General features: G+C 39.8%; 1 protein-coding gene across 4 annotated transcripts in view; it reads right to left on the bottom strand.

The window, feature by feature from the left end:
• CKAP5 (cytoskeleton associated protein 5) overlaps positions 1–17,626 on the bottom strand; it is a 102,542-nt gene that overhangs the window by 25,950 nt on the left and 58,966 nt on the right. For all 4 annotated transcript variants that reach the window (XM_045893776.3, XM_054511941.2, XM_045893775.3 and 1 more), the window contains 12 exons: positions 17,346–17,438; positions 14,444–14,629; positions 13,463–13,557; positions 10,851–10,908; positions 10,637–10,762; positions 9,670–9,809; positions 9,330–9,504; positions 8,626–8,739; positions 7,428–7,556; positions 3,912–4,106; positions 3,410–3,545; positions 2,251–2,339 (listed from right to left, as the gene is read on the bottom strand). In XM_045893776.3, coding sequence (XP_045749732.1) covers positions 2,251–2,339; positions 3,410–3,545; positions 3,912–4,106; positions 7,428–7,556; positions 8,626–8,739; positions 9,330–9,504; positions 9,670–9,809; positions 10,637–10,762; positions 10,851–10,908; positions 13,463–13,557; positions 14,444–14,629; positions 17,346–17,438 — 1,536 coding nt within the window. The remainder of the gene's footprint in view (positions 1–2,250; positions 2,340–3,409; positions 3,546–3,911; positions 4,107–7,427; positions 7,557–8,625; positions 8,740–9,329; positions 9,505–9,669; positions 9,810–10,636; positions 10,763–10,850; positions 10,909–13,462; positions 13,558–14,443; positions 14,630–17,345; positions 17,439–17,626) is intronic.

Here is a 17,626-nt window from a genome sequence, read left to right as displayed (position 1 = left end):
GCGGGCTCTCTATAAAACAGACACTCTCAACGTTATATTCCCCATGAAAGAAACAGAAGAGCCACAGAATCTTGCACATACTAACTTTCTGTACATTTCCAGAAACATATGTTTGTTTCTTTTCTTTTTTTTTTTTTAAGTAGACTCTATGCCCAACATGGAGCCCAACACAGGGCTTGAGCTCAAGACCCTGAGATTAAGACCTGAGCTGAGATCAAGGGTCAGATGCTTAACCAACTAAGCCCCCCAGGCACCCCACTAAAATTTTTTTTTTTTTTTTAAGAGGGAGTGTGAGCCGGTGGGGGGTGGGGGGGGTGGCAGAGAATCTTTTAAGCAGCTCCACGCCCTGAGCACAGAGCCCGACCAGGGCTTGATCTCACAACCTAAGCCAAAATCAAGAGTCGGATGCCCAACCTACTGAACCACCCAGGAGCCCCCAGAAATGTTTTTAATAATACATTCTCAAGTAACATTCTCAAATACATAACTCAAGTGGGTTACCTTGTACTGGCATGTAATATAGTTGGAAAACTACTATGTATCATTGGTCTGGGTCACAGACTCTTTGTTTATTGGACAGCTCCGTTCTTTGTTTTTTTTTTAAAATAGATTTTATTTATTTGACAGAGAGAGAGGAAGAGAGAGAGAGAGAGAGCACAAGCAGGGGGGGAGCGGCAGGCAGAGGGAGAGGGAAAAGAAGGCTCCCTGCTAAGCAGAGAGCCTGACATGGGGCTCGATCCCAGGACCCTGGGATCATGACCTGAGCTGAAAGGCAGCTGCTTAGCCGACTGAGCCACCCAGGCGCCCCTGGACAGCTCCTTTCTTTCCTGAAATCTTCAACACCACTTACAGCTTTCCATATTAATGGCATTTTGAATGGCATTTACACGTCTTAGTCAAGAAAGCTTTTCTGTTTCTCTGCATATAAAATCTTTCTCTATCACATCATTATAACTAGAGATTCTCTGAACCTGTTTCTAGAGAAACTTGCTAGAAACATTTTTTTTTATTTTGTTATTTTTTAAAGATTTTATTTATTTGACAGAGAGAGACACAGTGAGAGAGGGAACACAAGCAGGGGGAGTGGGAGAGGGAGAAGCAGGCTTCCTGCAGAGCAGGGAGCCCGATACGGGGCTCAATCCCAGGACCCTGGGACCATGACCTGAGCCGAAGGCAGACGCTTAACGACTGAGCCACCCAGGCACCCCGCTAGAAACATTTTAAATTATTAAAGTGGTTTTGAAAAATAATCCAAGATTCTAAATCTTTGTATCAGATGGAAAGAAAATAGTGAAAACTGAGAATATGTATTTAAAGTAAAACTTGAATTTCAAAACCGTAACCATTATTAATTATTAATATAAATGTAGCAAGAGCCCATTATTTCTAGTAGGCCAGAATTTCTAGTTCAAACACTGAAGTCATTCAGTTAAAACAAATATGAGATCATTTATGTGAAACTGCTTTGCAAACTGCAAAAGACTGGGGGAAAAAAGAATAGTGTCAAAAATACTTCAAAGCACTTGTGATCAAAATACTAAAATAAGCACTTGTTAAATTTGGTATGAGGACAGTAGGGAGGATAGGAAAAGAACAGCTTCAACTGGACAATTTAGAAGATAATTATCTATTTAAATTAACTCAGAGTTAAAGGACCAGGCAAAGGGAAGGAAACAAATAATATTCAAACAAATGGCCAGAGTGCCCATTCTATATAAGCATGTAATAATAAATGCAGCGGGGGCACTTGGGTGGCTCAGTCAGCTGAATGTCCAACTTTCGGTTTTGACTCAGGTCAGGCTCTCACAGGTCATGAGATGGAGCCCTTCGTCGGGCTCTGCACTCAGCAGGGAATCTGCTTGAGGATTCTCTCCCTCTGCCCCTCCCCTGGCTTGGGCTTGCTCTCTCTCAAATAAATACATAAATCTTAAAAAAAAAAACAAAAAAAACAGTAGGGGCGACTGGATGGCTCAGTCAGTTAAGCATCTGCCTTTGGCTCAGGTCATAATTCCAGGGTCCTGGGATCAAGCCCCGCATCAGGCTCCCTACTTAGTGGGGAGTCTGCTTCTCCTTCTCCCTCTACTTGTGCTCTCATTCATGCGCGCTCTCTCTCAAATAAAGTCCTAAAAAAAAAAAAAAAAAAGTAGTAATGTTCTTTCATACATAATATGATCTTTCCTAATAGAATGACTCAGCGTATAAAACACACTTAAAAGCAATTCTACATCTAAGTATGCAGAGCTAACATACCTTTGCTTTAGAGGAAACTCCTAGAGCTTTGGCCTTTTTCGGATCAGGTTTGGTTTCTATAGTGCTGGAAACAGAATCTTCAACAGGTGCTTTGAGAAAAAAAGGCATCTACTATAAATATAAACTCTAACTAATATCACTTTATTCTGAGCAGGTTAAATACATAATGATGAGAAACCCTACAGCTTTAAATGTGTCAATTTAGAAAGTATTTTCAATTAGATTTTTTCCTAATCTTTTTTTCTGCCTAAATTTCCTTTTTTAAGCATAACCCTAAGAAATTAACTCAATCTATATCTACTTTGCCAACAGTTAAGCTGAAGTTTTAAAACTATTTTCTACATAACAGTTAAAAAAACCTTTTAGATTGATACTTCCTTAAGGGTAGGGTCTGTCATCTTTGGTACTCAGTATTTACCGTATAGCAAGATTCCAACAAACGTTGTAATTGAATATATATGTAGATACCAACAGTTTTGCACATGTACAATTTCTAACTCTATAGCATGAATAGTTTCTACCCCATTAAAAAGAATAATATTTTATTTAAGTAGTTAAGTCTAGAGAAGAAGTGGTTACAGATTAGAGTTTTACTTATACATGATGGAATTATAACATTAGTGTGATGAAATCAAGAATTTCCTCTAAAAGATTAGTAAGAGAATGAATCGGCAAACAGGCACTGCAGTAGGAGAACTCATTTGGGAATGAGGAAGAGGAATTCTATGCTGGTTTAGGCACTGACTGGCTGTCCTTGTGCCAGTCACTTAATCTTTAGAGTTTCCTCATCTCTTAATAAAGGGGATTAGACTAGATGGTCCCAGTTCCCCCTCTATTATATCCAATAGCAGAAAATGTATGGAAACCTTAAAAATAGGATGGAACACTCACTTTCTGGAGTATTTCAATGTGCTATTCCGAAACCCCTTTTTGGAATTGTAAACCAAATTAAGCGTCTTCATACCTTCAGCACAATTCCTAGCATAAAACTTGACAAATGTTTGTGGTAGAAGGGTGAGGAGGGAGGAAGAGAGGGAGGGAAGGCAGGAGGGCCTAGGATCTAAGCTGTTTGGAAATACGGTAAGAAATGAAGGCTGGATTTCTTTTGAGTTCCCCTGGGCTACTTCCTTCCCCCTTAACCCTCTCAAAATAGAGTTACCTGAAGCTGGCTGGAATTTGGCTGGAGCTGACCCTCCCATTGGTTTGGAAGTTGCTTTAGCAGATGCAGCAGGCTTGGCTGGCATATTAGCTTTGGCTTTTTCTAGCATGGCCAATACCTGATCTTTAGAAGTTGGCTAGGGAAACAACGTAACAGAAGTGAGAGGCCACACACATGATACACTCAGAGTATGCTTACTAACAGAGCTGCTGTCCAACACATCACTGAGCTCCCAGTTTTGAAATACCTATGAAGTAAGGGAGGCGGCACACGGTGCAAGAGAAGTAACACACATTATGAAGTCATACTAAATTAGCTACCATTCTAGAAGGTCACAACTTTTGTCCCTGCAGAGTCAGGTTCTTGGGAGTTCAACATATTTTTGCTCTCACTGGGGTTTCAAGTGAAACTCCTAGGAGGTAATATGATCTCTTGCCTATATATACTCATGTTCAATATTTTTCTAATGGCTTTTAAGAGCAGCAACCACAAGAAATAGTACCTTTAGTTTCCCGGTAGCCTTGGCCATTTTCTCATATCCCAGATGCATCATGAAGAAAGGCAAGGCATCTTGGGCCTTCTTCCGCACATCTCCATTGCGATCTTCCAGGCACGAGTAAAGATGAGGAACACAAAGGATAAGGTCTGTGGGGGTGGAACGAAGAGTCGGTAGTTTCTCAGCCAGCCAGCCCAGAAGCTGCCAAAAGAAATAAAGACCGGTTACACACTTCAAGGGGAAACTTATTACTTATAATCTTAGGCTTAATGACTGCATCAGTACCGAACACTGAATTAGTTCTTACACTCAAGTTTCCAATATGAAATCAGTAATTTTCATTGTTCAAGAACAATGCTATATTTAAATGATATATGCAAAGATGACAATTTTCTTTAAGGACACGGTTTTTGTTTGTTTTTTTAAGATTTTATTTATTTATTTGACAGAGAGAGACACAGTGAAAGAGGGAGGACAAGCAGGGGGAGTGGGAGAAGCAGGCTTCCCGTGGAGCAGGGAGCCCGACGCGGGGCTCGATCCCAGGACCCTGGGACCATGACCTGAGCCAAAGGCTTAACGACTGAGCCACCCAGTCGTTAAGGACACGGTTCTTTAGACCACACTTGGGCATTAAACTATAAAGCTTTAATAGTTGTTGTTGTTGTTGTTTTTTCTTAAAGATTTTATTTATTTGACAGAGCAGGAGAAAACAAGCAGGGGGAGCGGCAGGCAGAGTGAGAGGGAGAAGTGGGCTCCCTGCAGAGCAGGGAGCCCCATGTGGGGCTCAATCCCAGGACCCTGAGATCATGACCAGAGCCAAAGGCAGACGCCTAACTGACTGAGGCACCCAGGCGCCCCAAGCTTTAATAGTTTTTTTTTTTTTTTTTAAAAGATTTTATTTATTTATTTGACAGAGACAGACACAGAGAGAGAGGGAACACAAGCAGGGGGAATGGGAGAGGGAGAAGCAGGCTTCCCGCAGAGCAGACAGCCTGACGCGGGGCTCGATCCCAGGACCCTGGGATCATGACCTGAGCCGAAGGCAGATGCCCAACGACTGAGCCACCCAGGCACTCCCTCCCAAGCTTTAATAGTTCTTAATTCATTTTACAGATGAAAATCTTTCATTTATCTTTTTAAAAAAATTCTAAGAATTACTCAGCTAGAGAAGATGCAGAACATTTATTTGATCAGGAGAGGACAAGGTCTACCAGGACTTCTGTTTTCAGCCCTATATCGACAGTTTTTCTCTATTCCTCCCAAATAATTCATAACTGTATTTATTTTTTAATTGAAGTTTTGAGATCATTGTAGCCACATGGAGTTATAGGAAATAATACAGAGATCCCATGCACTCAGTTTCCTCTAACAGTAGCACTTTATAAAATTATACTGTAGTTTCACAACCAGGATACTGACATTGATCCAATCCACTGATCCTGTTCAGACTGCCCAGCTTTGCTGTTCTCATTTGTGTCTGTGTGGATATTTAGTTCTATGGTCTGATCACATATATGTTACTACATCTGACACCACAGTCAAGATTTTAAACAGTTCCATTGCAAGGATCCCTCAGGTTACCTCCTTATAACCACAGGCATCTCCCTTCTCCCATTCCAATCCCTGATAATTACTAATCTGTTCTCCATTTCTAAAATTTTGTCATTTCAAACATATCCCACAAATGGAATCATATGGTATGTAACTGTTTGGAGCTGGGTTTTGCCACTCAACGTAATTCCTTGGTGATTTCCCTCAATTGTTGCCCGTATCAGTGATTCTTTTATTGCTAAATAGTATTACCACATGGACGTACAACAGTTGGTTTAACCTTGCACCTGTCGAAGGATATCTGGGCTGTCCCCCAGTTTTTGATTATCATGAATGAAGCTGCTATGAACATTCGTGTATAGATTTTTATGTAGACATAAATTCTCATCTTTATGGAATAAATGCACAAGATCACAACTGCTGGGTCATATAGTAACTGTTCAGTTTCGGGATTTTTAAAAAAAGATTTATTTATTTTAGAAAGAGAGAGAGGGCATGTACACATGAGTGGGGAGTGAAGCAGAGGGAGAGGGAGAAAGAGAGAATCCCAAGTAGACTCCCCACTGAGCCCGACACAGAGCTTAATCTCATGACCCTGAGATCATGACCTGAGCCGAAATCAAGAGTTGGACACTTACTGACTGAGCCACCCAGGTGCCCTCTACATGTTTAGTTTTAGAAGAAACTGCCAAGCCTTTTTTTTCCTAGAGTGGCTGTACCATTTTCCATTTCCTCCAGCAGTGTTAAAATTTCTCCAAATCCTTGCCAGCATTTGTGTTAAAACTATTTTTTTATTTCAGTAATTCTGATAGTTGTAGAGTGATGTGTCACTGTAGTTCTAATTTGCACTTCCCTTATGGCTAATAATATTGAATAACTTTTACGGGTTTATTTACCACCTGCATCTTCTCTTCAATGAAACATCCGTTCATGTCTTTTGCCCATTTTCTTTTTTTTTTTTTTTTTTAAGTAGGCTCTATGCCCGACATGGATCTCAAACTCATGACCCTGAGATCAAAAATCATATGCTCCACCAACTGAGTCAGCAAGGAGGAGCCCCATCTTTTGCCCATCTTCTAATTAGACTATTTTTTTTTTTAAACTGCTTTGAGAATTCTTTCCATGTTTTAGATAATGGTTGTTGGATGCTGAGTTAGTAAATATTTTCTCCTGTGGTGTAGCTACCTCTCATTATCTTCACATGGTCTTTTGCAGAATAAAATTCTTAATTTTTATGAGGTCTAATTTATTAATTTTTTCCATTGATGGGATTGTGGTTTTGGAGTCAAGTCTAAGAATTCTTTGCCTGAAGAATTTCTATATCCTGATGTTTTTCACCGATATTATCTTTTTTTTTTAAAGATTTTATTTATTTATTTGAGAGAGAGAGAGAGCACAAGAGGGGGGAGAGGGAGAGGGAGAAGCAGACTCCCCGCTGAGCAGGGAGCCCGAGGCAGGACTTGATCCCGGGACTCCAGGATCATGACCTGAGCCGAAGGCAGGCGCTTAACCAACTGAGCCACCCAGGCGCCCTTCACCGGTATTATCTTTAAAAGTTGTATAGTTTTGGGGTGCCTGGGTGACTCAGTTGGTTAAGTGACCAACTCGTGATTTCAACTCAGGTCTTGATCTCAGGGTCATAAGTTCAAACACCATTTTGAAAAAATAAGTAAAATAAAAGTTCTATACTTCTATGTTCTACATTTAAGTCCACAATCCATTTTGAGTTAATGTTTGTATAGGATGGAAGGTTTAGGTTGAGGTTTAGTGTTTTATCTACGGATATCAAAGCCGGGGGGGAGAGAAAAAGAGGCACATGAGTATAAAAGCTTCAGGAATTTGGTTTCATTTTATTAACTGTTTCATAACGAAACTCATTCTATTCATACAAGCATATTTATTAGGTAGGTCCGGACCTCTAAGAAGGTAAAATCTGTCATGAGTAAAGCACATTATATTTGTAATACTTACCTCTTGCCTCAAAAAAGGATTTTCCTTTTTGAGCTCTTCAGAAAGATCTTCTCCCTCCAGCCATTCCTTCATGCCTGTCTGTTCTGCCCAAGCATTCACAGTTGCTAGGGCAGCTGCCCGAACATTGTTCTAAATAGAGAAGAGAATTAGTAAAGATAACATCAGTTATGGTTTGGAGGTAGGGAGTGAAACAGTTTGTTACTTTGGGAACATGAACAACGGAGGTTTCTCTAAGGTCCACATGAACATACTTGGAATCAACTTTTCTGACACAGAATCTAGTTCTATGGTTGTACTGAAAATCCAAAGTAAAGAAGAAACATAAAACTCCAACTGTAAGGTCCTGTACTCAGTTAAATTAGGCAAAAACAGTGACCTGGGCATAAAGTATCACGTAAGGGGAATAAACTCAGAGGTTTTATTTTCTGAAGCTCTCAGGGCTGTTATGTCCATGGTTATCTATAAAGAATGTAACTCCACAGGGTAGAGAACTCCTAATAGTTAGACTGAAATTACTAACAATTTGCCTGAACACTTATGTTTTCATATTAACTTGCGTTCACAGAATGAGGACTTATTGACATGAAAAACATTAAAATACCCCAATTCCTCATATTAAATGAATTGCACACAAAAAAAGACACATGCAAATATTCAATCTAGGGCTAAATATAAGAGGCTTGCAACTTTCGAGGAGATTAATTCTAGGACTGTGAAATTGAAGTACTAGAAGATCCTGCTCCAGCAGTTCAGGAGAACAAGGAAGAAAATAAATACATGACCCCAAAATTCATGAACGTATTCACTCTTCATAACAGTACTTATAACGATGATGTCATAATCGTAATAGCCAACAGTTTTTGAGTGCATACTGTATGAGACAGTAACAGGTACCTTATGTACAGATTCTTATTTAGTTCTGTAAGAATGAAATTTCATAGATAAAGAAACTGAACCTCGAAGAAAATAAATAACTTACTTAAGGGTCGCAAGGCGAGTGACATAACTGTTCACCTTCATACTGCTTGGGAGGTACAGATGTTTACTATTTTCCTCCTAATGTTTATAGGAGGAAAATAGTATATAGACTGTTTATAGACTGTTTATGTGTACTCTTACACACACTGAGAATTGGTCTTGGCCCAAGAATGTGGCTGGCCTATTCCAGAAGGGAGTTGTGGTCAGGAGTCAGGTTTACCTTGCTGTCTCCAAGGACTGTGATGATAGGGATGCCTAAGTTCTTCACATGTTGCTTGATATTTGGGCCCATGGCTACTGCCAGTTGCTGGAGGATATTCAACGTCTGCTGCACCTGAGTGGGAAAGAGCCAACACTTGATGATGAAACCAGGAGCAATAGTGTTCCAAGTTTTCCAAGTTTGCTGCTAAGTAGTCAGTGCACTAGAAGTTTTGGGCCTACTTGAAAGACAGGGTAGTCAGTTTGTTATGATGCTATTCTAATTAGCTTATGAATAATTTATAGGCAGTGAGTGGCCTGTCCTTTTATCATTAGTTCATAACACTGGAGTATTAGAATTTTAGACCAGAATGGATAGTGCTTTATTGTTTTAAAGTAAGGTAAAGCCTAGTTTAAGAAAATCCTGACATAAAAACCCAAATTTAAAAATTAGAAATTAAACGTGTTTATGAATATAACAGAGTTTTATATAAGGATATTTAATATTAGAGTTCTATAAAAAGCAAATATGACATCCATGAAAATTTGATAAATAAACCTGCCACCTACCAACCCATCTTGAGGCACTTAAGAAATTAAAGGAATTCTAGTTCAAAGCAAATGAAGTGGCCACTCATTTTTTTTGCAGGTGAAGATTACTGAAAAGGAACTTCCTGCAGGGAAGAGGGGAGGGAGAGAAAAAGAACAGGCACATGTTCTACGTACCAAGATTTTATTTGAATCATTGAGTCGGCCTTTCAAAGCAGTTGGCAGTTCACCTATATTCGGCTGGATAAATTTTGCTTCATTGATAATAGCTGTCACTTCATCCAGGCCTTCTTTCCTGATCTTCCAGTTCTTGTCACCAATCTTAGACACCAACTCTGAAGTGATTTTATCACTGAAAAAGCAGAAGACAGAATCCTTTATTCCAGACTCCTAAAGAAATAATGTCACAGAAGTACTCTTGACCGAGGAAGAGAAGGTACCATTAAGAATTCACTACCAAAAAAAAAAATTTTTTTTTCACTACATAAATCCAGTAAATCATTTGCAATAAACCTACCTGATTTCTGTCCTCGGCAAAAGATCCACAACATCAGTGCCCACCTCATCTGGTTCATCTCCATCTTCTCCTTCATCTGTACCACTTATGCTGTGTTTAGAAATCCCTCTGGTTGGAGCAGGTGGGTTCTGTCCCTGCATCTACACACAAACAAATCAGTGAGGCTAATGAACTTGATGAATGGTACGAGAGCAAACAAGTTAGAGAATGCGCCTATGTCAAACTTTCCTATTCCTTCATACTACTTAATATTTATAAACTACACTGTATGTATGTATGTATGTATGTATTTATTTTTAGAAAGGGGGGAAGGGGCAGAGAGAGAGAGAGAACCTTAAGCAGGCCCCACACCCAGCACAGAACCTGACACAACCCTGAGCTTGATCTCACAACCCTGAGATCATGAGTTGAGCCAAAATCAAAAGTCAGACGCTTAACTGACTGAGCCACCCAAGGACCCCTACACAGTACATATTTTAATTCCTACTTAGATCCCAAATTTGAGACTATATGGCAAAAGGTATTTTTATACAAACCTACTAGAATCTGACGACTTTTCAATCATGAAATTGTCTTTTGACTTAGATGCCCAATAAATATAAAGCAAGTCTGCCCAAACCCAGCAATTTTGATTAGAAAGTTTATTCAAGGAAGGCCAAGTTTTTTTTATTTAAAACAATTTTAAATGTTGATATACTTTCTGAATAGGCAATACAATAAAAATGTTTGATATTCCAAAGGTACAAGAGACAAAAGAGGAATATCTCCCCTCCCATGCCACAGCTATCCAGTCGCCCTCCTCATAGACAAAGCCATCAATTTCTTATGAATTCTTCCTAGGGATACTTTATGCATATAAAAGCAAATACATATATATTCCTCATTCTAAAGGGTTAAAAGCTTAAACTTAACTATTATGAGCATTCTTACGTCTACCAATGGACTGTATCATTTTTGGAATCTTTACCTTCTCAAATTCTGCATCTATCTGGGATAGAAGGGCAGGCTTCTCATCCTCAAAGAACATTCGCAAAGAGGGACCAACATACAAGTACATCACACCAAGCAGGGTGATGGCCGAAGTCCTCACAGCCTGGCAGACAGAACAAAAAGAACTTTGCAAATGAGAACAGAACCACAAAGATGGCTGTAATGTTCCTACATATGTGGTATGTACTCACTGGGTTTGTTGCAGCAAGAGCTGTCTTCACATTGCTAATAAAAGCTTTCACATTCAACCTGAAAGAAGTAACATTTAGAATTAAAAACAAATAAATGAAACTCTCAGAATACTTAAGAGTTTTATAAAGCCAGACTCCAGGACTGGCTCCCTTTGGCTATGTCCCCAAGTCTCACCTATTCTCTCTCTCCAGTCACTGACAGGGAACATTAAATATTGTCTACAAGCTCATTACTCCTAAACCCCAGTGTTGACCCCTCTTCTGAATTCAGATCTGTATATCCATACAGCCTTTGTAACACTTCCATTTGAATGTATAGTAGATGTCCCACATCTGTCAAGACCAAAACTCCTGACCACACCCCAAACCCAAATGCTGTTGTTTCCAGTCTTTCCTACCTCAGTAAAGAGCCACATTATTCTTCCATTCGCTCAGGCCATCCTTGACTCCTCTCTTTCCTATACTCAGTAACCTGTTCCGATTTTTTTTTTTTTTTTTAAGATTTTATTTATTTATTTGACAGAGAGAGACACAGCGAGAGAGGGAACACAAGCAGGGAGAGTGGGAGAGGGAGAAGCAGGCTTCCCGTGGAGCAGGGAGCCCAATGTGGGGCTCGATCCCAGGACCCTGGGATCATGACCTGAGCTGAAGGCAGACGCTTAACGACTGAGCCACCCAGGCGCCACTCCTGTTCCGATATTCCAAATACATTCTGCATCCTAATACTTCCATTTCTACAAACTATGTCCAAGCCAGTATATTTTCTTGATAGGACTAATTAGTCTTTTCAATCCTCACTATTTATTCTGACTACAGTCCAAATGATCCTATTACTCTTCTGCTTAAAACCATCTAATGGTTTCCAACTAACTCAAAACTCTGAGGCCCAATGTGACCTGGCTCAGTTCTTTCTCCCATCTTTTCTCCTCCCACTGCCCCCTGACAACTCATTCCCCTCTACTACCTACTGAAGAATAATCACTCCTTGCTATTTTTATTTTATTTCTTTTTAAGATTTTATTTTATTTCAGAGAGAGCGAGCGAGCGTATGCGGGAGTGCGAAAGGGGCAGAGAGAGAGGTTGAGAGAAAAATCTCAAGCAGACTTCCCAATGAGCATGAAGTCCAACACAGGGCTTGATCTCACAACCCTGAGATCTATGACCTGAGACCAGGAGTTGGACGCTTAACTGACTGAGCCACCCAGGTGCTCCCAAACAATTGTCTTTGCTTGAATGTCACTTGAATAACTTATAGAGTAGCATTTCTTTATTTGGTAGAATGTAGAAAACTATTTTGGGTTTTTTTGGTGTTGTTTTTTTTTTTTTTTTAAAGATTTTATCTATTTGAGAGAGAAAGAGGGAGAGTACAAGCAGGGTGAGGGGCAGAGGGACAAGTATACTCTCTGATGGGCAAGGAGCCTGATGCGGGGGCTCGACTCCAGGACCCTAAGATCATGACCTGAGCCGAAATCAGACACTTAACTGACTGAGCCACCCAGGCGTCCCTAGAAAACTATTTTGTAACACATTAAGAAGTATATTGTAAAAAAAAGCATGGCACAGAGAAAGGCAACATAGTATAGCAGTTATAGTACTTTCTCTTGGAACCAGAATGCCTGGATTCAAATCTTGGCTTTGCCACTTCGGAACTGTGACTTGGACAGATTACTCAAGCTTTGTGTGCCCAGTTTCCACACGTATAAAATGGGAATAACAATGCCTCACATGGTTTTTATGAGAATTAAATCAAATGAATTATTATTTAGAAAGTGGCTGGCATAAGGGAGCCTGGGTGGCTCAGTCAGTTAAGTGTCTGCCTTCAGCTCAGGTCATGACCAGGGTCCTGGGATCAAGCCCTTCTTCTCCCTCTCCTCCATGCTCCTACTCTCTCTCACTATCTCTGTTGCTATCTCTTCTCTCTCTCAAATAAATAAAATCTTTAAAAAAAAAAAGTGCCTGGCATAAAGTAAGCTCTATAAAATTTTGTTAAATAAACAAATGTGTTCAATATGCAAACAAGTTTGGGAAACAGTGGGTTAATAAAGTTAGGCTGGGGCGCCTGGGTCATGATCCCAGGGTCCTGGGATAGAGCCCCGCGCTGGGCTCCCTGCTCAGTGGGGAGCCTGCTTCCCCCCCTCCCTCTGCTTTTCCCCCTGCTCGTGTTCTCGCTCTCTCTCTCTGTATCTCTGTGTCTCGAATGAATAAAAATAATAATAATAATAAAAAATAAAGTTAGGCAAGCTTCTCTGTTGCATGACCTTCAGAGACTTTAATTCACCAACATGCATGATAGGTCTCTAAACAAATGTGATTATATGTAGTAATTTCGAAATATATTTGACTAGAAATCCTTGGAAGTGGCTTTTCTGAGGGATTGTTATTAATACTTAAGGAGAAATAATTTAGAGAGCTCTAATGTTAGTGGACATGAAAATGCAGGACCATGAGCCAATACAGACTTTTGAGGAACAAAGGTAGTTTTGTTTTATATAAATTAGCCGACCCAGCTCTGGTGTCTCAGAAATAGCAGAGACAGCTACAGCAAAAAGAATCACTAGTTAGAGATAGACACAATATTTAATTATTTTGTACCTGATTTGTTTCTGACTTACCCAGAAAAACCAAATTCTTTGATTGCATTTGATAGCCAATTCAGAGTTTCTGATTGATTCTTGGGATTCTTCTGTGAGAAAGCCATTGACATAACCTAAAGTGAAAAAGAGGGAAAAAACAAAAATAAGCATGTGTTTTTTCTCATATTTCTCACAGAAATATAGTATGCCATAAAGGTAGAAGTGGATTAAGCATGGTTTTTCCAACCCTGACAGAACTGCAAGAATGCCTTAGGAATGAAAGGGCCGCCTGGGTGGCTCAGTCGTTAAGCGTCTGCCTTCGGCTCAGGTCATGATCCCAGGGTCCTGGGATCAAGCCCCTCATCGGGCACCCTGCTCATCGGGAAGCCTGCTTCTCCTCTCCCACTCCCCCTGCTTGTGCTCCCTCTCTTGCTGTCTCTCTCTGTCAAATAAATAAATAAAATCTTAAAAAAAAAAATGCCTTAGGAATGAAATATTTAACTTACACAAGAAAATGAGGTAAGTGACAGTAGTATTAAAAGCATTCTGGGGCACCTTGGTGGCTCAGTCGTTATGCATCTGCCTTCAGCTCAGGTCATGGTCCCAGGGTCCTGGGATTGAGTCCCGCATCAGGCTCCCTGCTCTGCGGGAGGCCTGCTTCTCCCTCTCCCACTCCCCCTGCTTGTGTTCCTGCTATCACTATCTCTCTCTGTGTCAAATAAATAAATAAAATCTTCAAAAAAAAAAAAAAGCATTCTGGACTTTACAACTTTTCATTAGTGATCACTCTGAATTATAATGTCTTAAGAGAAAATCACTCTCATCTTTTAATAGATTATTCTTGGCCAAGATAAATTCTAATTATCAGGCAACAGTATATTATTAGAGGTAAGGATAAAAATGCAGAATATAAAAAATGGTTTGACTTAGGAAGAAAAGAACTACAGTTTAATTAGTAACCTTAAATTAAAATTTGGGAAAAGCTGGGAAAAGTTGGGGAGAGAGAGCTCTATCACTAACCTGTTCAGCTGTCCACGGCAACATGCAAGCTTCGGCTATTGCTGTCATAGCTTCTTTTGCATTGTTCCCACATTTCACATCTCCAATCTTGTCCACAAGGCCATCCAAGACAATCTGAGCTGAAGTTTTGGAAAAATTCCCCTTCTGGGCAATCAAAGCAACTATGTGAAGCTTCATCTGCATCACCTGAACAAGGATAAGTATCATAAAATTATGAGTAAGCCAAAAACATTAATTTACTTTTTTTTTTTTTTTAAAGATTTTATTTATTTGAGAGAGAATGAGACAGAGAGCACGAGAGGGAAGAGAGTCAGAGGGAGAAGCAGACCCCCCGCTGAGCAGGGAGCCCGATGCGGGACTCAATCCCGGGACTCCAGGATCATGACCTGAGCCGAAGGCAGTCGCTTAACCAACTGAGCCACCCAGGCGCCCCTTAATTTACTTACTTTTATAGTAAAGATGTAACACAGGGACAACTGAGAACATGACCAAACTAAAAAAATGACTATTTTATTTATTTATTAAAGATTTTATTTATTTGACAGAGAGATAGAGAGCACAAGTAGGCAGAGTGGCAGGTAGAGGGAGAGGGAGAGGCAGGCTCCCCGCTGAGCAGGGAGCCCAACATGGGGCTCGATCCCAGGACCCTGGGATCATGACCTGAGCCGAAGGCAGCCGCTCAACCAACTGAGCCACCCAGGCACCCCTAAAAATGACAATTTTATTCATTCATTCATTCATTCATTTATTTACTTTTTAAGTAATCTCTACATCCAACATGGGGCTCAAACTCACCGCCCCAAGATCAAGAGCCTCATGCTCTTGATCATGAGCTAGCCAGATGCCCTTAAAAATGAAAGTTTTAAACAAAGAAGCAAAATAATTTTTATCCTTGTTATCATATAGTACTGAATACACAACCTGAAATACATAATAAATGACCAAACTAACTGCATCACTCCGAGTTCCCACTAGTGTTGCCCACAAAAAACTATAACCCTCATGGACATACATACAACAGAACTTGAGGGATTTAAAGAACTTGTAGATTTTTAAGTGGAAGAATGAAGAAGATGTGAAAACAATTTAAAGATGTTAATGTGATGGCTGCAGATGTATGGCTCTTGGGACCCCTTTGCCCTTCAATATTTCTCTCTGTCCTATTTGAATATTTAAATGACAGGAGTTGGTGAGGATGTACAGAAATTAGAATTCTCTTGTACTACTGGTACGAATATAAAATGGTGAAGCCACACTGGGAAACAGTTTGGCAGTTCTTCAAAAAGTTAAACATAGTTACCATATGACCCAGCAAATTACCTTCTAGGTATATATCCAAGAGAATTGAAAATGTGCTCACACAGGGATACCTGGTTGGCTCAGCCAGTTGAGCATCCCATTCTTAATTTCTGCTCAGGTAATGATCTCAGGGTCTTGAGCTCGAGCTCTGTGTTGGGCTCCATGCTCAGTCGGATGTCTGCTTGGGATTCTCTCTCTCCCTCTCCCCCTGCCCCCACTCACACATGCTCTCCCCCTCTATAAGTAAATAAATCAATCTTTAAAGAAAAATATGTGCTCACACAAAAACTTGTACATGAATGTTCACAGAGATAGCCACGAAGTGGAAAGAACACCAATTCTCTTCAACCTATAAATGGGTAAATAAAATGTTCTATATCCATACAATGGAATATTACTTAGCGATAAAAATACATGCTACCATATAGGTGAACAGTGAAAATATTATTCTAGGTAAAAGACTTCATTATATGAAATGTCCAGGAGAAGTAATCCATAGAGACAGCAAGTAGAGTAACAGTTGCCCAGGGACCGGGGGGTAGGGGGAGAAATCTGGGGAGAAAGAGAGTGACTGCTTACGGGTATGGGGTTTCTTTCTGGAGTGACGATAATATTCTAAAATTATAGAGTGGTAGGAGTTGCAGAACTCTGTGAATACACTAAGAACTGCTGCATTGTACACTTCAAAATGGTGAGTTTTATACTCTCAATGAAGTTGTTATAAAGAAAAATACATATATAAAATTATCCTTTGTTATGGATCTAACACATAGGCGGGTATCAGCTCAAATCAGGTATGCTTTTTCGCCTAAGAAACTGCACAAAGAGGGGTTTTGAAAGTGGCGTGTAGGGGAGGAGGGCAGCGCAAGAACCTCTTGGCAGAGGAAGGCTTTGTAGAGCTGGATGGTATGGCTGAGGTGCTGGAACAGTGCTAAGGGAACACAGTGTGCGAGGAAGCCACGGATCCTAAAGAGAGAACAAGAGGTGGCAGAAGAGAAGCAAAAGAGAGTAGCAGGATGTTAAAAATAAACCTGACATATTTCAAACTTTTGTTTCCACAAGGTCTATGAATATCTAGAGGAGAAGGCAACTTTTCTCCTTTTCCTTTCTGTATCACTTTCTTGTATCTCCCTTTACACCTACTTTTTAGACTAATAACAGCACTGTTAAATTTCATCTCTAGGATCAGTTAATACATTAAACTATGTGGTGATTTTTCATTGGCAATTTAAAGATCATCTATCTTTTATCCAGACAAATAAGAAACTTGTCTCCCTGTCTATCCCCCTCTTGCATATGTGAAGATTAGGAGGCTTCTAGGCCTAACTTACGAGGAGAAAAATGCATATATGTGAATTACACAAACAATATAGAGATAATATTTCCATATATATAAACTCCTAATTACACAAAGATATAGTTATGTGTTTAATAAAAATGCACACACTCCATTGTTTACATTTAAAGTTAGAAGACACACTGGTTAAGTGTTTTAAAAAAAGGCTAAAAGTCATTACCAAATACTATACCTCTTTCACTCTACAGGATGATATGATGGAAATTATTTCAATGAAAGATAGTAAAATCCCCAATTAAAAATTACCTGAAAATTGGTTTCTTTCCATCCAGGTTTCTTGGCCAGCATCCTTACTAATGCCTGGCATGGCATTTCAGTTCGATCCATTAGTTCAACAGCCTTAAAGTAAAACAATAGACTGAGAGTTAAGGGGTTAATGATTAGCCAGGGAAAGGGTACATAAAAAAGCCAAGCAGGTGACTTGAAAGAGAGGAATGGATACAAAGAAGGTTATAGAGGGAGCTTAGATAGCTGTTTCTTAAGTTGGATATTTGATGTATAGTTGTTTTATATTAATACCACTGAAA

The sequence above is a fragment of the Mirounga angustirostris genome, unplaced genomic scaffold (genome assembly GCF_029215605.1).
Source record: "Mirounga angustirostris isolate CCGP_5_RB_7025 unplaced genomic scaffold, mMirAng1.0.hap1 SCAF_13, whole genome shotgun sequence".
Taxonomy (NCBI): domain Eukaryota; kingdom Metazoa; phylum Chordata; class Mammalia; order Carnivora; family Phocidae; genus Mirounga; species Mirounga angustirostris.
The sequence above is the reverse complement of the archived record's forward strand: the minus strand, read 5'-3'. Positions and strand labels throughout refer to the sequence as shown.